General features: G+C 40.0%; 1 protein-coding gene across 2 annotated transcripts; it reads left to right on the plus strand.

The window, feature by feature from the left end:
* The first annotated feature begins 905 nt into the window (after positions 1–905).
* LOC134480309 (uncharacterized) lies at positions 906–14656 on the plus strand. Of its 2 annotated transcripts, none has more exons than XM_063267814.1 (2): positions 906–1770; positions 4599–5114. In XM_063267814.1, exons 1-2 carry the CDS (start codon positions 1497–1499, stop codon positions 4940–4942), a joined length of 618 nt encoding a protein of 205 aa, XP_063123884.1. In that variant the 5' UTR covers positions 906–1496; the 3' UTR covers positions 4943–5114. The 2 variants fall into 2 exon arrangements, 1 of the variants encoding a protein (XP_063123884.1); XR_010054673.1 differs by lacking the exon at positions 4599–5114 and adding an exon at positions 14552–14656 and having other exon boundaries at positions 924–1770.
* Positions 14657–24355: the final 9699 nt, after the last annotated feature.

The following is a 24355-nucleotide window of genomic DNA, read 5'->3' on the forward strand; positions in this document are numbered from 1 at the left end:
CTTTTATTTGTTGTAGCACAAAACTATTATTTAGCCTATTAATTTAAAATTAATATTTTGTAATTACATCCTTGATTTATATGAAAACAAGTCACTAGACCGTTTATTTCTCTACTTAGTGTGTTTTTATTGAATTTCACCAGGTCCATTAATGAACATAAGAGGAAGGACCATGGAAAGGAGTATATCTCTTACATATTCACAGAAGATTATGTGAAGCAGGAATACTGCGTATAAGACCTAAATTTCATTGGAAGAACCTGACTGAGGAAGTGAAAAGGAAAGGATGGGAAATAGGAAAACATTTGAAAATAAGGCTGTTGACAGTCTGGAGAGGAAGGAGGAGATTGAAATTTTAAATTGTGCTACCTGAAACAATGTATTTTCATGGATACAAATATGTCTTTGCCTATTTAAAAAAAGTACTAGTTACTATGAGGTAGGATTTATCCATGTCAGTTATGGCTTTAGGAATTTAATTCCTGGGGACTTAAATTGAAAGTTAGTGGTATGGTTATTTAAAAACTCATTAAAAACAATTTAAAAAGAGATAATTTCTCACTGTAATTGTATATTTTCTCCATTTCCATTGCTTATATAGATACTTATTACTTCTTCTTACCATCTTGTAAATGATGTTTAGTTACTTATAATAGTTTTTCTTTATGTGAGCATAGTTATAAACACACATGATAGTATAAAATAATACAAAGTATAGTGTACTCTATCTTACTTATCTGTTTGTAAATACTCATCTGTGTGTGTGTATGTGTGTGTGTGAATATGTGTGTGTGTGTGTGTGTGTGTTTGTGTACTTTTCATGTGAGTGAGGTATGTGCCTTGAGAGTGTGGCAGTTGCCATGGCAACAGAAGCAAGCAGGTCTTTGTTACCTAAGGATGATGTCATTGCTGGATTCAGAGGCTAGCTGTAAACCGCTTCTGATGATAACATGCCTCCCTTTTCTTATCATAGAGAGAAGAAAAAAGGGAAAAGGGGGAAGCCGATGCTAAAAGGGAAATAGGGGCTTTAGACCTCTTAAACTGCTCCCTGCTGTCTAGGAGCATTATCAGTTTTGGGATGTAGCTGACTTTCACCATCCAGGCCCACTTGATAGTTGTGTAAAAGGAACTGTTTGACTTTTTGGTTAGAAAATTTTGAATTTGTCTTTGAAGGAATGTGGAAACAAGATTAGTGAGGCAGGGAGGAAATAGTAGCTCCAGGAAAATGGAGAGAAGAGGCATTAAGAAGGGCAGTATCCTATTTCCATGTAGGGTTTTGAAAAACCCAGGAATTGGAGGCCTCATGCTGTTCCCTGCATTTCTGGATGTCTGATTGCAGCTGATGGAATGTATTTCTTACTGCCCCAAATTCGTTGACATAGAAACAGCATTCTTCCTGGAGAAGCAGACAAAGACCACCTTCTTTAGCTGTCAGGACATCTAGTCCCTGTCAGTTTTGAAGCACAACTGCTGCCAAAGAATCGATCTTTTTCTGGATGATGAGCATGGTTTCATACATTCCTTGGAAACCATTGTCAAGCTGGGATAAGAACTTCTTGTATAGAGCTAGGGAAGTCATTGGCCCTGCTGTTCCAGTGCCAGCACCTGTAGCTACTCCTGCAGCAACCAGGAATGGCACAACCTGCAGTGCCCTCTTATGCTGGACAGGTATATGTCAAAAACTGGAATTGGTAGAGATTCTTTGCCATGTATTACTCCTAGTTCAGGAAAGGAACACCAGTGTGCAAACTCCTCCTGACCAACTGGCAGGTAGGTGATGATATATATATATATATATATATATATATATATATATATATATATCAGTGCCACAGAGAACTGACGTGTTTTGGACTGCAGGGCACTGCGGCAGAGATGGGGTATCAATGATTGTGGTTCTATTGCAGTCTAGGGAACTGAGTTTTCCTTCAGAACATGTCCTGGATGTCATAAAACTGTCACACCAATAAGAGGGATATAAAAAAGTATGGGGCGATGGCAGCATCGGAGTCAGGTCAGCTGATAAGAGCCGAGGCAAGGTTATTGGGCAGTATCACTAGAGAGGCTGTAATTGGCAATTGTGAATTAGTTTCAGGGGGTACTGCATAGTCAACAATCTTTAAAGTGACCAGGTTGGGTGCCATAAGGAGTTCGTACACCAAGGTCAGGGTCTGAATCAAAAGGCTAAATGACAAGTTAGTACTATTTGTGAGGGAGGATGTCAAGGACGTAAGGACCTTGGAGGAGTGTTTGATTATTTCTCCTATTTTTCCAATATCTAGAGTTTGGGAAATTGGACAAAATTTCTCTGGATGTGGATAGTACTCACTGGAGACCCTGCTTGGTTTTTACATTAGAGCTTACCAACAACTCCTGTTTTCTACCTGGGATTCCATGGGTCTTGTATATAGAACAGGGTCTTGCATTGCTGACAGAAGTGATTGGTCCTTGATCCTAACATATGTATCTGGAACGACCAATATGGGCAGCCCCAATATTTGTCTGGCCATTTTTTGCAATCATCTTTTGTCTGGTCAAAGAGGAAGCAGACAAACAGAACATAATATGTAGAAGGAATGACAGATATAGGGATGACAGCAATTTGGATTGGCTCCCAGCATAGAGTGGTTTCCTGATCCTATTGGGAAAGTCTGTTTGTTATCAGTGGGGATTCCTTGAACCATGAATCTCTAGATGTAAGTGATGCAATGGATGGAAACGATCAGATGAGAAGCCCAGGTCTATTCCAGTGGAGTGGAGCGCAGATGCTAGAGTGGAGTCTCATTCTTCTGGGATTGGGGACAAGGTGGGTGGTCTCAACATCTTCTGGAGCTTAAGAGAGCAGGGTCCATGAAGGGCCCTACCATTTAGGAGAGACAGCTAAGAGCTGCTGATCTGGAGGGGACAGAAGACCTTGGTCTCAATGTTGATAGGTAGTGGACAAGAGACAGCGTGTGGCCTTGGTCAGTGTTGGTCAGTAAAGTTCCATAGGAGAGAAAGGGGGTGACAAAGTAATGGGGTAAGTGAATGGTCTAGGAGGGGAGCACATTAGTTGAAAGACCAGGAGTTAGTACTGACATCCTTACATGAGTTTGAAAGGTGAGACAAAGAGACGTCACTTGGGGAGAGCTTGTAGCCTAAAATGAGCCAGAGGTAGGAGTTTTGCCCAATCAAAGTTCCTGTGACAGTTTGACAAGAGTGGTTTTTAGGGAGCAGTTAGTTCTTTCTACCTTACCTGAAGATTGAGGGTGGTGTGGAATATGAAAATGCCAGGTGATGTCTAGGGCCTTAGACAGAATTTGAGAAATTTGGGAAGTAAATTCAGGACCATTGTCTCACTGAAGGGAGGCTGAGACACCAAATTGGGGATGATCTGTTGGAAGAGGAGCTCAGAAACTGTCTGAACCATTTTGTTAGTTGTGGGATATGCCTCCACCCACCCCGAGAATGTGTCAATCAAAACTAGGAGGTACTTGGCATTTTTGGCATGTGGGTAAAGACAAGTTGCCAGTCAGTTCCAGGAAGGGAATCTCTGGCCTGATGGTTAGAAAAAGGGGTGCTACAATACCAGAGGTTGAAGTCTGACACTTTACAGACTTTGGAAGAGGCAGTGATGGATTTTAAGAAACTTAAGTCCTTAGGAGTAGGCTTCAGGTGGGTTTTAACAAAATAAGACAATGCCTTGCTGTTAGGATGAAAGATGTGGTGAAGATAGGACAGAGTTTGATGAGTGTTAGGGAGTGAGAGTGGGGATGTGGGTTGCAGTGAAAAAATGTCCTGGGGAGGGTGAGACATGTGCAGGCCCCTAAGGGCCTCAGCTCTGGCTGCCTCTTCAGCTCAGTTGTTTCCCTTGGAGACAATAGAGTCATTCGTCAGGTGGGATCGGCAGTGGACAAACCCAATAGCTGTGTGGAGATGGGAGGCCTTTAGCATGGCCATAATTTGGTTTGCATTAGTTACTGATCCTCCTTTAGTCATAAGTACCCCATGCTCCTTCCAGTTAGTGGCATGGGTCAGGATGATATGGAAAGCATGTTTAGAATCTGTTTAGATGTTGAGGGATTGTCCCTGTGCCAGTTGAAAGGCATGGGTAAGGACTACTACTTCAGCCTGTTGATTGGTGGTATGAGCAGGAAGGGCCTGTGCCTCAGTGTCTGACACTAATGGGTAGCTGGCTCTTATGGTTCCTTCATGTAGAAAGGAGCTTCCATCTCTATACCAGGTATAGATGGTCTTAGACAAATTGCCCTCCTGTATGTGTGAAGGGTGAGGTAATAATTCTTCTAAGGTTTTAGTGCAGGGGTGAGATAAGGAGTGGTTAGTATTTGGTGGAGAAAGAAGATTGGAAAGGCAGGTGTCATTGAAAGGTTAGTGTGGAGTCTTCTATTAGTGCTACCTGAAGAGAAAGAACCTTGGAGGGAGGTAGATTCTGTAAGCCTTTGAAAGGTAGGAGCTGTGACATGTTATAAGAGGAGAAGACCATTATATGCAACCCAAATGTTAGATTTTCTTATTCTTGAATAAGGAGTTCAGCAGCTGGTAAGGTACAAACACAAGGTGCCATCCCTGCATGGTTAGATATAGTTTTTTTTTGACAGGTATGCTACAGGTACATAGGAGGGTCCCAGATGGTGACCTAAATTTCCAAATGTTGGTATCAGGAATTGCTTTTGCCTCCAGCAATGATGTCATCTGGTCACCTGAGCATCTGTTGTCAAGGCAACGGTCATCCATTTCCAGCATACATTTCATGTTACAGTCACACCACATTTCACATAAAAGGCAGATCCTTTCTACCCTCTTCCACTTGTCTCTCCTCTCTTCCCTTTTTCTCCTCTCTTTCTCTCCTACCTCTCTTCACCCTTTGGCCTTTGTCTCTACCATTCCAATAAACCTCTCCACGTGGAGCCCTGTTGGCCTGCTGTGGTTTGTCCAAACGTGAGCCATAGAGCCTCTCTGTAAAAGACAATGTAAAAGGTGGTATGTGTATGGCTACTTAAAAAGACAACCAAAAGCCATCAGTGGCTGAGCAAAGGGGAAAGTGAAAGGAAATGGATTCATTGGAGTTCAAACAACCTGATAACATTTTACATTTTATGCCCAGGTTTCCTGCCATAGGAGAACAGCCTATAGTATACTTGGTGACCTCCAAAGGAGCTGGGAGTTGGATTGAATCTTGTGAAAAGATCAAATACAGAGAACTCATTCTGAACCGTACAGATCCCATAGGATGCTTTATGCTAAGAAATATAATGTCAGTGTTGAAAAATTGTTGTTGGTTAAAACTTAGGCTTTAATACCAAAGTACTCATTTTGGTTCAAACTGAATTTGCACACCTGCAGCGTGAAATACCGAAGAGGGCACCATCCCATATTAACCCATGTACCAGCAGGTCACATGGCACCAATGGGTCATTTGGCCCTGGTGGGCTGTTCTCATCTTGACAGACTTTCTGGCCTGTATCTCCAGCAATCTCTTCACCCAATTTGCTAAGTCATTTTAGAAAGTTACTATCATGACAAACCTCAGATTTGAGCATCCAAATTTATCGGCTGGCTAGGGGTGGGGGTGGGAGTGGGGCTATACCTATCTCTGGAAATGAGTTGAGAAGCTGTATGAAGGCAAACACCACACAAACTTAGCTTAGAATCAACAGGTAATTCAATCACTGGGTACAACTACTAACATACTTATTAGTAAGCCATAGTAAATGAAATCCTTCAGTGGCTGATCCTAAGTGATCGGAAATCTAAGTGGGAGGCTCTAGTTCATTATATCACCTACCCCAAATTCTCCCACAATCCAAAAATCCACAAGTCCCTTTTCTCATCCTCTCTTTCTCCCTCCAACCTGGAAGTCTAACCTGGAAGTATATGTCCAGTGTTTGGTGCCCTGAAATCTTTATTCATTAAGGAAAAGACCTTGCCGCAAACAGCCACCATATCAAAAACTAATCCATATGAAATAAGCATGGGCATGGTTGATGTGGATACCACAGGTCACATGGTAAGGTGGAAAGAGAAAAGAAGATAAGTCTTGGATGCTTCTAATCAAGGTAGCCTTGACTACTCAGTGGTAGTAGCAATAGAGGCTACCCAGGACAAGGTAAGGGGTGAGAACCTACACATGAACTTTTCCTCTGACTTTGACATGTGTTTCCACACAAAGAGGTGAGCATTCACACATAAATATATACACATCACACACAGGCCACACACACACACACACACCACACACACATTTATAAAGACAGATGTGCAAGAAAGACACCTAACCCGTGGGTATATACCAGCCACACTTGTATATGTGTATATATGTAGGCATGTGTGTACATATGTCTACTTGAATATTGTAAAATGTTTTTGAGTAATTTAATAAATATGTAACTTATTTACATGTGTATATAGATGTCTGTCTGACACACAGTTAGATACACATAATAAATGCATAGGTTCTTTGTATATTTGGTTTTGTCATGGAGTATATTGGTTTCTCCATCTTTTTTAATTGACAGTTTTGCTGGATAGAGTAACCTGGATTTGTGTTCTCTTAGGGTCTGTATGACATCTGCCAAGGATCTTCTGGCTTTAATAGTCTCTGGTGAGAAGTCTGGTGTAATTCTGATAGGTCTGCCTTTATGTGATACTTGATATTTTCCCTTACTGCTTTTAATATTCTTTCTTTGTTTTGTGCATTTGGTGTTTTGACTATTATGTGATGGCACAGATTTCCTTTCTGGTCAATCTATTTGGAGTTCGGTACACTTCTTGTATGTTTATGGGCATGTCTTTCTTTTCTTTAGGGAAGTTTCCTTCTATAATTTTGTTGAAGATATTTACTGGACATTTATGTTGGAAATCTTAGCTCTCTTCTATACCTACTATCCTTAGGGTTGATCTTTTCATTGTGTCTTGGATTTCCTCAATGTTTTGGGTTAGGAGCTTTTTGCGTTTTACATTATCTTTGATGGTTGTGTCAGTGTTTTCTGTTATCTTCTGCCGATGAGATTCTCTCCTCTATCTCTTGATTTCTGATTGAAAATACTTGTGTTTCTGACTCCTGATCTCCTTCCTTCTTTTTCCATCTCCAGGGTTGTCACCCTTTGTGCTTTCTTTATTGTCTCTATTTCCATTTTAAATTCCTGGATGACTTTGTTCAATTCCTTTACCTGTTAGTTTGTGCTTTCCTGTAGTTCTTCAGGAGATTTCTGTGTTTCATTTTCAAGGGCTACTATTCCTTACCTGTGTTGTGCTGTATTTCTTTAAGATAGGTATTTATGTCCTACAAGGAATAATATCGAAAACTCAAACGCAAGGAGGAAAACTAACCCTAGAAAAAGCACAAAAGTAATCTTCTTGCAACAAAACCAAAGGAAGAGAAATACACAAATATAATTCCACCTCTAACAACCTCTGTTAACACATTTTAATAATTAACACATTTTTTAATAACAGGAAACAAAATCCTATTCTTTAATATCTCTTAATATCAATGGACTCACTTCTCTAATAAAATGACATGGACAAACAGAGTGGATACTTAAAGAGGACTCAGTATTTGCTGCAAACAGGAAACCCACATAAGTGACAATGACAGACATTACCTCAGAGTAAATTGCTGGAAAATAATTTCCCAAGCAAATGGTCCAAAGAAAAAATCTGGAGTAGCCATTCTCATATCGAATAAAATCAACTTTCAACTAAAAGTTTTCAGAAAAGAAAAGGAAGGACACTTCATATTCATTGAAGGAAAAGTCCAACAAGGTGAACTCTCAGTCCTGAATATCTATGCTCCAAATGCAAGGGCACTTGTATTCATACAAGAAACCTTACTAAAGTTCAAAGCATATATTGCATGTCACACAATAACAGTGGGAGATTTCAACACCCCACTTTCATCAATGGACAGCTCATAGAAACAGAAATTAAACAGAGACATAGAGAAACTAACCTAAGTTATGAACCAAATGGACTTAACAGATATTAATAGAACATTTCATCCTAAAACAAAAGAATATACCTTCTTCTTAAAATCTCATGGTACCTTTTCCACAACTGATCATATAATTGATCACAAAACAGACCTCAACAGATATAAGATTGAAATAATTGCATGCATCCTATCAGACTAAGGCTTGTTTTCAATAACAACAATAGTGACAGAAAGCTCACATATACATGGAAGCTGAATAACACTCTACTCAATGATAACTTGGTCATGGAAGAAATAAAGAAATAAATTAAAGACTTTTTAGGATTTAATGATAATAAAGGTACAACGTACCCAAACTTATGGAACACAATGAAAGCAGTGCTAAGAGGAAAACTCACAGCTCAAAAAGAAATTGGAGAGAGCATACATTAGCATCTTGACAGAACACCTAAAACCTCTAGAACTAAAAGAAGCAAATGCACCCAAGAAGAGTAGAAGGCAGGAAATTGTATTAAACTCAGGGCTGAGATCAACCAAGAAGAAACAAAAAAGGAATATACAAAGAATCCACAAAAGTGGGAGCTGGTTTTTTGAGAAAATCAACAAGATAGATAATAAAGCCTTAGCCGGCTAACCAGAGGGCACAGGGTATCCAAGTTAACAAATCAGAAATGAATCTGAGGAAATTCAGAAAATAATCAGATCCTACTACAAAAGCTTATATTCACCAATACAGGAAAATCTGTATTGAATGGATAATTTTCTAGACAGATACCAGGTACCAAAGTTAAGTCAGGATCACACAAAGCATGTAAACAGTCCCATAACTACTAAAGAAAAAGAAGCAGTTATTAAAAGTCTCCCAACCACATAAAGCCCAGGACCAGATGTGTTTAGTGCAGAATTCTATCAGACCTTCATAGAAGATGTCATACCAATATGGTGCAAACTATTCCACAAAGTAGAAAAAGAAGGAACACTACCCAATTCCTTCTATGAAACCATAATTATGCTTGTTGCTGTTAAATATTGGCTGTGACTGTCCAGAAAGTGCACACCAAACCAATACCAACACTGTTCCTTGTGGTGAGATTTAATTGAATACAAGGGGAATACAAGGGGAAGGGGCCAGAGAAAGAACAAAAAAGAGAATGAGGGTGGACAGAGTCTGCTTTTATTTGTACTGTGAGGTAAAGATGCCCAGGTGGAGGTGAGACTTGAGCCAAAATGTCTTCTGGGACTGTATGGTGTTACTGCTAAAGGCAACACTTGATACCAACAATGCTTATACCTAAACCACACAAAAAAACAAGAAAGAAAGAGAACTTCAGAGCAATTTCCCTTATGAATATCAAACCAAAAATACTCAATAAAATTCTTACAAACCAAATCCAAGCAACCATCAAAATGATAAGCCATCATAATTAAGTAGATTTCATCCCAAGGATGCAGAGATGGTTCAATATATGGAATCCATCAATGTAATTCACTAGAGGGGCAGGCAGTGAAAGCTACCCTGATTCCTGCTGGAGATAGGTTGAATCCCCAGGACACTTAAAGGGGACTGCAGGTGCCTTCCAAATTTCCCAGGATAACAGGTCCCCCCAAAGACGCCTTTACAGAGGTTTGAGACAGACCAGTCATGTAGGGCAATGCTGCAAGCCCCTTCAGCACAGGTCATGTAGGCTCAAGACAGATCAGAGGTAGAAGCAGGACCACACCTACAAATAAGTATATGAGGAGGTCTTCCCAAGCCCTCAGGACAAAGCAATAGGAAGTACCTTCTGTCAGACACTGACCCATTCACAAAACTATTTTAGCACAATGAAAGGCGTGCAGGAATTATTCCATTGTCTATGAGCTTCTGTTATAAAAGCTGTTACTCTGCCACTTGGAGATGAGATCTGCTCTCCAGAAATCATCACTGCCAGAATCTCCCTTGCACTCTTCACTGGCTAGTCAGTCCTCTGCTGGTTCAGCCCAGCTCAGGTAACCAAAGTGGCAGGCAGTAGGGGTAAGGAGAAAGACAGGCAGTTGGGGTGGCAAAAAATGTTCCCCCTCCCTGCCTGAGATCTTTCTCCCTTTACCTGTACCCACACAACTAGCCAGCCTGGTCAGAGATCACTGGGGAGAGCACTCTGGCACCAGAGCCCTACAATGTAGTGCTCGAACAATGATCAACAAAACTGCAGTCCAGGAAATAAGTCACCTCCCCCAACTCAGGAGACTAGCAACCTATCTTTTCCTGCTGAGTTTTCAGTCAGCACCATCTCAAGCTTAGGTCAAGCTGAAGGGGCAACTGAAGGCTCCTGGCCAGAGCTACTCTCTGGGGTTGGCTGAAGGTCCCTCTAGTCCCTGTCTAAATCCTGACAGCCTGCAAACAGCCTGCAATCGGTTTTGGCAGACTCCCTATCTAACCTGGTAAAGCAGCAGACACTTAAAGCCACAGAGCACCTGCTCGTTCTTTAATCTGCAGGAAGGCTTAACGTTTTGGACTTATGTGGAATCCCCCAAGGCTGATAGGCCAAGGGAATGTTCCCATTGGACAAACCGTTTCTCCTCTTTTTTGTAAGAGACAGTTCACCGACACACACAAAAACACAACATTAAAAAAAAATTCCTCAGTTCCTGCACCAGTACTCCCCCAGCCCCCGCAGTGTTCTTGCAGCTTTCCACAGCCCAACACCCACCCTGTGGCAGTGTGGGGTAAGTGTGGTCAAACTTCTAAGTCCTGTATCACCATGGCAATGTACCCTGTGGCTGAGCTGATGCAGAAAAGCCCCAAGGCTTCAAAGGAGACACTAAACAGGACTCCATTAAAAAAACAAAGGAGCTTCCACCTGCCTCTCCCCTTACTCCACCTCCCCCCATCCAACTAAGGAGATCTCTCCTTAGAGGTAGGTGTTAAAACAGCCAACCAGATAAAGACCACATTAGGGCAGAAGATATCACCTATAAAGACAATGGAATACCCAAGGAGACCCAGAACCCCCCCCTCCAAATCACCCCCAATTCTAAGGGCCACTGTTGACAGCACACCTAAAAGCTCTAGAACAAAAAGAAATAAATAAACCCAAGAGGAGCAGAAGGCAAGAAATAATCAAAATCAGAGCTGAAATCAACCAAGTACAAAAAAAAATGAGTATACAAAGAATCAGCAAAACCAGGAGCTGGTTCTTTGAGAAAATCAACATGATAGATAAACCCTTAGACTAACCAGAGGTCACAGAGAGTGTATTCAAATTAACAAAATCAGAAATGAATAGGGAGGCATAACAGCAGCATGTGAAGAAATTTAAAAAAAAATTAGATCCTACTACAAAAGCCTATATTCAACAGAACTGGAAAATCTGGAGGAAATGGACAATTTTCTAGACAGATACCAGGTACCAAAGCTAAATCAGGAGCAAATAAACCATTTAAACACACCCATAACTCCTAAAGAAATAGAAGCAGTTATTGTTATTAAGAGTATCCCAACCAAAAAGAGCCCAGGTCCAGATAGATTCAGGTCTGAATTCTACAAGACCTTCACAGGAGACCTCATACTAATACTGTTCAAACTATTCTACAGAATTGAAACAGATGGAACACACCTAAATTCCTTCTATGAATTAAAAATTGTATAATAAGATTATACAATTAATCTTATACTGAAACCACACAAGGACCCAACCAAGAAAAAGAAGTTCAGACCAATTTCCCTTATGATTATTTATGCAAAAATACTCATGAATGTCTTACAAAGGGAATTCAAGAACACATCGAAATGATCATCCATCATAATCAAGTAGGCTTCATTCCAGGGATGCAGGGATTGTTTAATATACAAAAATCCATCAATATAATCCACTATATATAAACTAACCCAAAAATAAGAATGACATGGTCATTTGATTAGATGCTGAAAAAGCATTTGACAAAGTTCAACACCCTTCCATACTAAAAGTCCTGGAAAAAATCAGGAATTCAAGTTCCATACCTGTATATAGTAAATGCAATATACAGCAAACCGGTAGCTAACATCAAACTAAATGGAGAGAAAATTGAAGCAACCGAACTAAAATCAGGAACTAAACAAGACTGCCCACTGTCTCCCTACTTATTCAATCTAATAGTCGAAGTCATAGCCAGAGCAATCAGACAGTGAAAAGAAGTCAAATGGATACAAATTTGAAAGGAAGAAATCAAATTATCACTATTCGCAGATGATATGATAGTATAGTTAAGTGACCCCAAAAGTTCCACCAGAGAACTACTTAACCTGACAAACAACTTCAGCAAACTGCCAGGGTATAAAATTAACTCAAACAATTCAGTAGCCTTCTTCTACTCAAAGGATAAACAGGCTGAGAAAAAAATTAAGGAAATGACACCCTTCACAATATTCCCAAGTAATATAAAATACCTTAGTGTGACTTTAACCAAGCAAACGAAAGATCTGCATGACAAGAGCTTCAAGTCTCGTAAGAAAAAAAATTGAGGAAGAACTGAGAAGATGGAAAGGTCTTCCATGCTCATGGATTGGCAGGATTAATATAGTAAAGATGGCCATTTTGCAAAAGCAATCTATAGATTCAATACAATCTCCATCAATATCCCTACTCTATTCTTTATAGAGATAAAAAGAGCAATTTGCAAAATCCAGGATAGCGAAAACTATACTCAACGTGAAAAGAACTTCTGTGAGAATCACCATCCCTGACTTCAAGCAGTATTACAGAGGAATCGTCATAAAAACTGTATGGGATTGGTACAGAGACAGACAGATAGATCAGTGGAATAGAATTGAAGAACCAGAAATAAACCCCACACACCTTTAGTCACTTGATTTTGACAAAGGAGCTAAAACCATCCAATGGCAGAAAGATAACATTTTCAACAAATTGGAGGTCAGCATGTAGAAGAATGCAAATTGATCCATTCTTATTACCATGTACAAAGCTTAAGTCCAAATGTAACAAGGCCCTCCACATCAAACCAGATACACTCATACTAAGAGAAGAAAAATGGGGAAGTGTCTCGAAAACATGGGCACTATGCAAAATTTACTGAACAAAACGCCAATGGCTCATGCTCTAATATCAAGAATCGACAAATGGGATCTCATAAAGCTGCAAAGCTTTTGTAAAGCTAAAGACACTGTCAATAGGATGAAATGGCAACCAACAGATTGGGAAAAGATCCTTACCAATCCTACATCTGATACAGGGCTAATATCTAAAACATACAAAGAACTCAGGAAGTTAGAATCCAGAGAGTGAAATAACCCTATTAAAAATGGGGTACAGAGCTAAACAAATCTTTCTCAGCTGAAGATTGTTGAATGGCCAAAAAACAGCTAAAGAAATGTTCAACATCCTTAGTCATCAGGGAAATGCAAATCAAAACAACCCTGAGATTCTACCTCACACCATTCAGAAAAGCTAAAATAAAAAACTCAGTTGACAGCAGATGCTGGGGAGGATGTGGAGAAAGAGGAACACTCTTCCATTGTTGGTGGGATTGCAAACTGGAACAACCACTTTGGAAATCAGTCTGGAGTTTCCTCAGAAAATTGGAGATTGCACTACCTGAGAACCCAGCTATACCTCTCTTAGGCATATACCCAAAAGATGTTCCAACATACAAAAGACACATGCTCCACTATGTTCATGTCAGCCATCTTTATAATAGCCAGAAGCTGGAATGAACCCATATGCCCTTCAAAAGAGGAATGAATTCAAAAAAGTGGTACATCTATTCAGTGGAGTACTACTCAGCTGTCAAAAACAATGACTTCATGAAATTCATAGGCAAATGGAATGAACTAGTAAATATCATCCTGAGTGAGGTTACTCAATCACAGGAAAACACACTTGGTATGCACTCATTGATAAGTGGATATTTGCCAAAAAGCTCGAATTACCCAAGATGCAATCCATAGACCACAGGAAGCTCAAAAAGAAGGATGACCAAAATTCAGATGCTCCCACTCCTTAAAAGGGGATATATATATATATATATATATATATATATATATATATATATATGTATATGTATATAGGAATAATATATATATGTATATATATATATATGTATATATATGTATACTAGATACGATTAATGAAGTAATAAAATGCATCTTGAAAGGAACCGGATATAGATCTCTCCTTAGAGACACATCCAGAGCATGTCCAATACAGAAGTCAATGCTAGCAGCAAACCACTGATCTGAGAACAAGACCCTTGGAGGGAATTAGATGAAATATTGAAACAGTTGAAGGAGCATGCAACCCCATCAAAACAACAATGCCAACCAAACAGAGCTTCCAGGGCCTAAACCAGTACCGAAAGACTATACATGGATTTATCCAGGACTCCAACCACATATATAGCAGTGAATAGACTTGTTAGGGCACCAGGGGAAGGGGAAGCCCCTGGTCTTGCCAAGGTTGGACCACCAGTGCAGGGGAATATGGGGGGGGATAAAGTGGATGTATAGGGGGAATACCTGTATGGGGGAGGGAGATGGGAGGGAATTGGGGCTTATATACAGGAAATTGGGAAGGGGAATAATGTTTGAAATGTAAGTAAAGAAATATATCTAATAAAAATTTTTAAAAAATTAAAATTTAGGAACCAAGAAGATGCCAATGCCAGTTCTAGCTATAATGTTTAGGTCCTGAGATGGAGAAGGGGAGTTAACAAAAATGAAGACACTGACGACCCTTTGATTTTCAGGCAAGTGGCCACAAATAACTTGAGCCTTCTGTATTTATCCAATGACAATTGTGCTTACCCAAGCAGTGATATCATTGCTTACATTATTAAAAGAAATCATAATATCCACATTCCAAAAGCTCTATCTTTACACAAATCCCCCAATAGTTCCCCTTCCTCCTTTTCCCATTCCTTGGATCAGTCACCACCTAAACTTATTTTGCATAAAAAAGCACAATTTCAGCAAGACAAAAGAGATGTCTGGCCAGGCTTGTCCTGTAAACTGGAAGACATACCAGTCTGGTAGCAAACATGGTTACATAGTTATGCATGGTGAGAGGCAGAATTAAACATTTGTTGGTAAACTATACCTAGTTATTATCTCCTATCATAATTCCCATTCTAATTGCAGACAGACAAGTTCATTTTACAAAGCAGATCTTCTAGACAGTTTTCTAATATATAGATCTTTGTAAGATATAATCATTCTAAGAGCCATTTCAAGTCTCTATCAATCCAACATAATCTCTGCATTTTCCATTTCTCTACTGATCAGATATAGCTTCATAAAAACAGTTATGTAAGCAGGACCTACCTCTCTCCATAACGGACACAGACTTGCTCAGTGTGACTGGGTACTTCTGTAAAGATATGATTATAAGTCTCAAATTCCCAGGATTTATGGTAACATCTGGAGAATTGATAGATACAAAAAGAGGTGAAGAACATTTTATCCCTTGAAAGAGTTTTGAGAAAAATGTAGAATCATCCACAGTGACTTAGCCTGTGTGACTACAGATGGCCTTGTCCATGACTGATGAAGTGATACAATTTTGATAATGACTATATGCAGTACAATGAAGGAAAGGAGAGCTTGTAGGGCATGAAAACTTGGTACTAAATATAAAGGCCACCAAATTTACCTTGTCAACTGAGAAGTGGTTTCCATGGACTTGCCACAGTAGAATCCTGTCACTGAAGCACTCATTTGCTATTCCTTGTAGCAGCTACATGGCCACTGCCAGAAAGAGGTAGCACCTCTGCTAAATTATTTCTGATACATGCATGAGGATCTGAGTGCAGTCTCCAGAGAGCATGTAAAAAGTCATGGGACTGTGTTCCAAGCTAATCATCCTGGTGCCTGTGAAATGGAGAAGAAAGAAACCCTGTGGCTTGACAGAGCCCCAGTCTAGCTAAATTGGTAATTCCATGGTCAGTTTGAGACCATGTCACAAAATCAATACAGTAGAGAGTGAATGAGAATGATATCAAGTATTGACCTTTGACCTCCTTATTCACACCTGTGAAAATGCACCTGCAGACACATGTGCCCCCACACAAACATGTACAAATAAAGTACTGCGACCTTATAAGCAGACTCAAGCCTCTTTAGAAAGTTTCATGTCATTTTTTACCCTGCAACATCTCTTATACAGCACACTGTTCCTTATTGTTTGCACTTTATCTTTTCTTAGTTTTAGATATATTATGCCCATTGTCTATCATAATGAATTTCATCTTTAAAAATAACCTCAGAATCATTATATTCATTCAGCCTCCTTGTCTTTAGGCAACAGAAATCATTTTTTTAACTTATTTTTACAGGAGACTGGAGAGTTGACGGAGAAGTTAAGAACATGTAGTACTTTTGAAGAAGACCCATGTTAGATTCAAAGAACAAGATGACTCATAATCAAAAAAAAAAGATGACTCATAATCACTGGTAATTTCAGTTTCAGGGACCCCATACCCTTCCTTTTCTAGCTTCCACAGGCAACCCTATGTAGGCAAATATTCACACATCTAATCTAGGTGATAAAAATACAAGTGCTATTGTCTGGTCACCCTGGTTACACAATTCCACTGTGGAAAAGTCTCTGGAATCTACATGCCCCATATTTCAGTTTTTTATTCACCAATCTGAGTAATACATGTTCATGAGTCTGAACTTATAGTATCCAGGAGTTGTTTAGCTAATCTCTGCAAGACCAAGTTGCCTTCATATGAACTATGTATTCTTTTTTAAATTCTCAATATTATGTTCTGTTGCTCTGTAATACTAGGCAGAAATTCCATGTATGTAATTTTTTTCTTGCTTCACACATGGGAGAAACAGAACACACATATGTACAGGGATACAGGATGACGGAGTACAATTTATGGCATTCTTTTCCTCCTTCTATTGTGTATGTCCCAAGGACCAAACCAAGGTTAACAGCCTTGGCAACAAATATCTTTACCTACTGAGCTATTTCACTCTTCCTAGTATATTTCATAATTTATTTTTGCAAGCCCAATTGCTACCCCATGCCAAAAAAGGAATGTTTTCTTACTGGTGTGTGCTATAATCTAAAGCATTTCTTTACATTAAGTCATTGTCCTCTTTCATACCCTATTATGATACATATAATATTTGTGGGCATGCAGAAACACATATACACACATAATTTCACTGATATACACTGTCAGTGCCCAATGCCCGCACCGACACGGTACCGAGAATTGGGCAAAAGCCTGTGGGATTAAAGAAACACACACACACACACACACACACACACACACACACACACACACACACAGGTTATTATTAGCAATTCTTTTGTAAAATTTTTAATGCTATCACTTCAATACACAAGCTTAGAGATATACATCCACAAACTCTCACCTACAAACTATATAGGAAGGTTTTTTATCAATGTGATATAAAACTAGAGATACCTTGGAAGAAAAAATCTTAACTGAGAAAAAATTCTTCATAAGATTGTCCTATGAAAAAGCCTGTGGGCACTTTCTTGATCAATAATTTTGTTGGAGGGTCCAGCTCACTGTAGGTTGTCCCACTCTTGGGTTTATTGTTCTAGCTTTTATAAAAACACAGGCTGAGCAAGCCATAAATATAGACCAATAAACAATCTTCTTCCCATGTCTCTCTAACATTTCCTGCCTGCTTAATCACTGGGATATCTTCCCACCCTACCTGATGCAACTAGGATTTGTTTTAGTGATTTTGTGTTTTGGACTGATGGCTGCTAATGGGATCATAAAATAAGACTTAAGTTGAATCTTTCAACTTTCTAAAAAATGTGTAGAATAATTTTATTCTAATACCCTCATCTTTGAAACACAGGACATTATATATGAAAGGTCAGAAAGATTCTGCCATAAATTTAGGCATCCTGAAAGGTTAATTCTTTATAACCAATAGGTCCAGGTAAGAACTAGGTAGATTAATATTAGCAAAATGATTGTACATTGTAAGGTTAGTTTATATAAGGAAGTAGCCATGTTTGAAAGTGTCATATAATTGAGGGCCAGATAAAGTAGTAATTCAAAGAAAAAAGTGACAGAATGTATCACAGATAAACTATGCCCAATTCACATGAGAACAGCTTAGGAATAAGAGAATGCACAAGAGTACAGAAAGAGAGACAAAAATAGACAAAAGAAAGACAGAGAGAAGTAGAGCAAGAAAGAGAAGTTGTGGTGTATGGCATGTGTTTGCGGAAGTTTTCTGGACATGATTTTACAGATTCATGTTATGAGAGAACAAACTATTCACTGGGGAGAACAGAAAAAGCTGGAGAATTAGAAGGATCCAGAAGATTGTAACCCACTGTCCAAGTTAATGTGAGTCCAAGCTGAACAACTCATGAAGATGCCAAGAGAAACCATGTTGAATCAGTCAGCTTGGAAGGTTGGATTACATGGAGGCTAGAAGCTCCTAGTATTAGGTCTATAAATAGTAAAACAGAGGGAAAAAATACTCTGGCCTCAGCCTAAAGGACGTATTTGCATAGCTTGGGTAAGACTCTTATCTCATCACTTTATCTAAGAAAAGAAAAGTGACATTCACTTAGAAAGACATACAGACAGACACACAGACAGACAACAGACACACACATATACAGAGACACACAAACACACAAACATACAAACATAGAGCAGTGTGGGGAGGGAGGGAAGAAAAGAGGGAGGGAAGAAGGGAGAGAGAATGCTTGCAGTCAACCATTGAACTGAGAACAAGGTTCCAAAAATAGGAGTTAGAGAAAGAACTGAAGTAGTTGAAGGGGTTTGCCACCCCATAAGAAGAACAATATCACCAACCAAACCCCTGCCCTCGATCTCCCATGGACTAAACAACCATCCAAAGAATACACAAGGATGAGCCTATGGCTCCATCTGCATATGAAACAGAGGATGTCCTTTTCAGGCACCAATGGGAGCAAATGCCCTTGGTCCTGTCAAGGCTTGATGCCCCAGTGTAGGGAACTGTCAGAATGGGCAGGTTGGAAGGAGTGAGTGGGTGAGTGAGGAACTGCCCTCATAAAACAGGAGGCATGAGGGGAAATAATAGCTGGTTTCCAGAGGACAAATCAGGAAAGGGGATAATATTTAAAATGTGAATTAAAAAAATCCCCTCCCCCAGTGAAGAAAAAGAAAGAGAAATGGAGAAAGAAAAAGAAAAACAAATGGGGGTACATAACTAAACAGATGCCGACTGGTGATGCAGCGGCGTTATTCCCATGATAGTCAAGCAGCTTCTGGGAAACCAAAGTCTTTGGGTTCCAGGAGGAGTATGGTTGCAAAACTGAAACTTAATGGAATTGACGGAAAGGCACCACCAAGAGTTGAGCCTGCAGCTTAATTTGACTCAACATGGGAATCCTCACCCAGCCCGGACACAGACAGGATTGACAGATTGATAGCTCTTTCTCAATTCCATGGGTGGTGGTGCATGGCCGTTCTTAGTTGGTGGAGCAATATGTCTCGTTAATTCCGATAACGAACAAGACTCTGGCATGCTAACTATTTATGCGACCCCCGAGCGGTCGGCGTCCTCCACTTCTTAAAGGGACAAGTGGTGTTCAGCCACCTAAGATTGAGCAATAACAGGTCTGTGATGCCCTTAGATGTCCTAGGCTGCATGTGCGCTACACTGACTGGCTCAGCCTGTGCCTACCCTACACCTGCAGGCACGGGTAACCCATTGAACCGCATACGTGATGGAGATCGGGGATTACAATTTTTCCCCATGAAAGAGGAATTCCCAGTAAGTGCGGGTCATAAGCTTGCGTTGAGTAAGTCCCTGCCCTTTATACACACCGCCCTTCGCTACTATGGATTGGATGGTTTAGTGAGGCCTGATAGGCCCATGGCCCTGTCGGAGGGCTGAGAAGATGGTCGAACTTGATTATCTAGAGGAAACAAAAGTCATAACAAGGTTTCTGTAGGTGAACCAGCAGAAGGATCATTAATGGAGAAGGCTGAGGGGGTGTCTGGTCCTTTCTTGGACCTGTGTGAGTCCCTCCTCTCACTGGGAGGCGCGTCTCCGGGTCCCGGTCGCCAACGTGGCATGTGCCACAGCTGGCCGGCCAAGTGAGCATTTCGGGAAAGGCAGGGATTGGTACGAAAAACCTTGTATTTACTACTAAGCTAAAGTTATAATCTTTTACATTTGAAGGTATATTATAATATATTACATTCTCTCCCAGGATCTCTTATGATGATCTCTTAAACAGTGAAGAAAATTTGTACAGCTTTTAAACTCATCTATTATTTCTAGCTTTATGTTTATAAGCTATTTAGAATTTGTCTATAGAGATATTCTACCTTCTGTTAATTAAGTAAACATTTGTCCTTTCATATTTTTCTTTATTTTTATATAAAGAAATATACTTGTATGCATTCTACATTCTCTACCAAATCTCACCAGATTTCCTATAATACATCTCTGAAACCATGTCTTCATCTGTTTATCTTTTAGATCTCATCAAAGAATCAGAATCTAGTGTCACTCGTAAAGGGAACCTATTGAAGCACAAGCAAATTACCAAGGCAATAACCCTCCAAAAAATGAATGATTCTTCATTCACCAGTAGCCATCAAATGCCAAAAGCCCCTCAATATGGCATTGGCAAGGGTTGGTCACCTCATCTAAGCCCTGACTCTAGCTGGCTTGATCATGTGAAAGTATTGTGTTAACACAGGTGCTGTGGGTTCCTGAGTGTGATAACCATGAGCTGTCCAGAGGACAGCTTTTCATTCTCTGTACCGAAAAGCTATCACAATTTTCTTGATACAATAGAGATCAATTCAATGTTCATTGCAAGAAGGCAGGAATATACTCATCTAATTATGATGGAGATGTTATTAAAAATTTTAGTTTCTAAATGCCTTTTATTTATGTAAAATTCCAGAAAATTTTATTTCTGTTTATGGTCTGAAACATTTTCCTTTCATTCATAACAAAGACAATGATAGTTCTAACTTTTGAAATGACATTGTAATATAATGTATATGTATCAAACTTTTCTAAATTTCTGTGCATGTGTATCCTATTTTTAGAGTATTAAGTTTTTTCTTAATGTTTTCTAGCTGTATTAATACGATCATAAGATTTTCTTTTTAAGTAAAATAACTTATGCATTATTTTCCTAACATAAGTCTTAATTTTATATCTCAAATATTATTTTCTATTGCATACATAGATGAATTTTAGTTGTCACCATTTGGTTGAACAATTAGTTCCTTGTTTATTAAATTGTAAATTTATACTTTTGTGTTGAAACTAACTTTTGTAAAGTTTGCATACATAATTTTCATATTCAGTTGATATCACGTGATTCATAAAATTCTTTCTCTTCAAATAACTACAACATAGATTTTGATTAGTTTAATGAACAAAGACTATTAAATGCACCTGTAGAAATTGTTGCTTTGAATATTGATTTGAATAACTATAGAGAATAATTTGATATTAAATACTGGGTAGGAGTGTGGGACTGCATTTTAACTATCTGAATTATGCTATTGCAAGGTTATGTTAAATGACTTTTTTTATAGCTATGTACAGTATTAACATGACTTATATTCAAATCATTGTTCTTTGTCCTTCATTTTCTTTTTGACTTTTTTTAGTTTTTCATATTTAAAAGCGGTTTTAAATATTTGCTTCATGCATCTGTACAAGTGTGCACAAATGAGTACAGGTACTTGCAAAATGTAGGAGAGGGTTCCCACTTTCCAGAGCTCGATTGACAAGTAGTAATGACCCACCAAATATAGATACTGGACACTGAACTTAGGTTCTCTACTAGAGAGCAAGGAAAACCAATGAGCCTCTTCTATATGTCCTGATTTTAATTTTTGTTAAGGGTTTAGTTCTGTGTGCCTTTCTTATTGACGAAAACAACTTTGTCGAATTTGATACAAACAATTTTGTGTAAATATTCATTTTTAATTAATTGGGATTCAAAAATTTGGACTGAATTTCCTGTTGAGTTTAGTAAGATGATATCATACTGATATATACTATCAGAAAATCCTGCATGAAGTCACCATGACTGAAAATAGGAATAGAGAAGGCTTAAACATTTGTACTTCATTAAAGGTTGACATGTCCACCATTCCTCTCATTAAAGTAAGCTCATATGTGGGAAAAGATACTTCAAATCAATCAGTTGAGGATTTGCGTTATTCTTATACTATCAACTCAGCTCATTTACATTCTACCACTGTGAGAAAATTTCCTCCCCAGGTGACTGCCATGTGGTTATTATCATTGTCTCTTTGAATTTTGCTGTACATATGGCTAGTTTGAAAAATTTGAAACTTAATGAGGCTTGAATGGACTAAAAAAGAATCACCAGTGTTTCATTTGCTCAGTCCTTTTTTTTCCCCCTTTGCAACACCTCAATTTGCCTTTATTTCAGTATGCATCCACATTTAAACATTTAGTGGTCCTGAACAGAGTGGGGAGCTTGTCAATGAGCCAGGAGCCAGGCCCACCTATCTGCAAACGATCTGTGAACATGGTGATACAGAACTCCTCTGGGTCCCTGCCCAGGGTCTGAGGAGCAACACTGAAACCCGAGTTGGCAGAGTCATGGCCTCCTGCTCCAGCTGTCAGACTCCACTCCAGACCCGATGGGTGATCAGGGTGACTTAGAGCCCTGTTCAAACCTCTTCAACTTGTAAAAACAAAGCAATTATGGGAAAAGGAACCAACTCAGAACCATGTGCACCGAGGACCCTCCACATGGCCTTTCTCTGGGCATATATCCAAGGACCCTGAGCGGTGGCCCATCTGAGTCGCCCTGTGACTGCTCTGTTCACCTCTAGATCTGAGCTCAAAGCTCAAGAGCTGATGGTGGTGGCAGGGCCGCAGACCCAGCACTCCCTTCCCAGGCTGGTGGCAGGTGAACAAGTGTGGTCCAGAGCTAAGGGAGGGAGGCCAGGTTTTTTCAACCTCATCTGATGGCTTCTGGCCACAGCAAGTGTTGGGTGGTGATGGGCAACAAGGGACTTGAGGAGGGGAAAGCAGCACCCCTTGATAAAGGTGGGGAGACTGGAAGTTCTGAATTCCTCACCCGCGGCCAATTTCAGGGGAGGGGAGGTTACAATCTAAGCTTTGACCAAGAGTGGGAGTGGAGGAGTGGGGACCATGGCTTGGATGGGCAATCACTTAAGACTTAAGAAAGCATGGGTACAGCCAGAGCACCCCAAGCCTAGTGGTGGTCAGTCCCACGGCTGCTACCTGAAACCTCCCCATCTATTCTAAGGGCCACCACACAGCCGTGACAGAGGGCGGGGCGGGCAAAGGCATACCCAGGCCAAGTGCCAGCAGCAGGTGATTGTGTGAGACGTGTCTGTCCACAGTTGCGTTAGCTGTGCCCACCGCTCCCAAAGGAAACCGATTTCAACACACCTTATGGATCCCATAAGTTCAACCAGGCAGACAGCGGTTATACTCGACAGATGATTTTACACAGCACAACTTAGGTATTTCAAATGGACAAGAAGTTAGTATCAGAGCAGTGTCTCAGGATGAAGACTAAGTGGGGATTCCTGTCCAGTACTTTGAGGTCTACAGATGGATCTAGAAAATTCACTACTGTGGAAAATGAAGACTTGGGTTGGATGGGGAAGGGAGGCCGGGGCCTTGGTGACTAATGGCTGTAACACTGTCCGTCTGGTGGCTGTGGCAGCTTCATGTTCTCTTTTGACACCATCAAATGCCTCAGTTCCTGCAGGATGACTTTGATGCTGTGGGAATTCTGTCACTTTGCCAGCACTGCCATGGCTCATGGATCCACCACTCCATTGGAACTGCTCACGCTGTTCATATTGACTCTTGTTACAAATCTCACAGACTGGGATGCTTCTGGATACTAGAGTGGTCCACACTCTATCTTAAGGCTGCATATTCGTTTTTCATAAATTGTTCATGGAGGTCCAATTATCATGCCAATTATCATGGACATCTTGTGAGTGTCATGTTCTCATCGTCCTCCAGACCCTAGCTAACTGTGCTGTCGCCTGCTCCTTTCTGGCCTTTTTCCAGCTCTTCCAACAGTCGGAAATCACGAAGGACTTTTACTCCCGAGCCTGTGGTGACTGCTATGTTGCGTCGCTATCGCTCGAAGTCAGTCCTTCCTTTCTTCCTCTACCCCTAGGTCCCTGGCTCCTTCTCTCTCTCTCTCTCTCTCTCTCTCTCTCTCTCTCTCTCTCTCTCTCTCTCTCTCTCTCTCTCTCTCTTCTACAGGGTCTCATAAACCCCAGACTTGCCTGAAGCTCACTATATATCCAGTGATGACTTTGAATGTCTGATATTCACCAATAAATTATAGATACGAACAACCATGCCTGATCTTGTACAGTTTTGGAACTCATCCAAGGGTGCCTTCCATACTGGCATGTAGCCTGTAAAATGAGCAACTT

The sequence above is a fragment of the Rattus norvegicus genome, chromosome 9 (genome assembly GCF_036323735.1).
Source record: "Rattus norvegicus strain BN/NHsdMcwi chromosome 9, GRCr8, whole genome shotgun sequence".
Taxonomy (NCBI): domain Eukaryota; kingdom Metazoa; phylum Chordata; class Mammalia; order Rodentia; family Muridae; genus Rattus; species Rattus norvegicus.

Coding starts and splice junctions, on each gene's coding strand:
- LOC134480309 (XM_063267814.1), top strand. CDS start 1,497: ATGATGAGCATGGTTTCATACATTCCTTGGAAACCATTGTCAAGCTGG. Junction 1,771..4,598: donor TCCTCCTGACCAACTGGCAG/GTAGGTGATGAT, acceptor TTTTTTTGACAG/GTATGCTACAGGTACATAGG.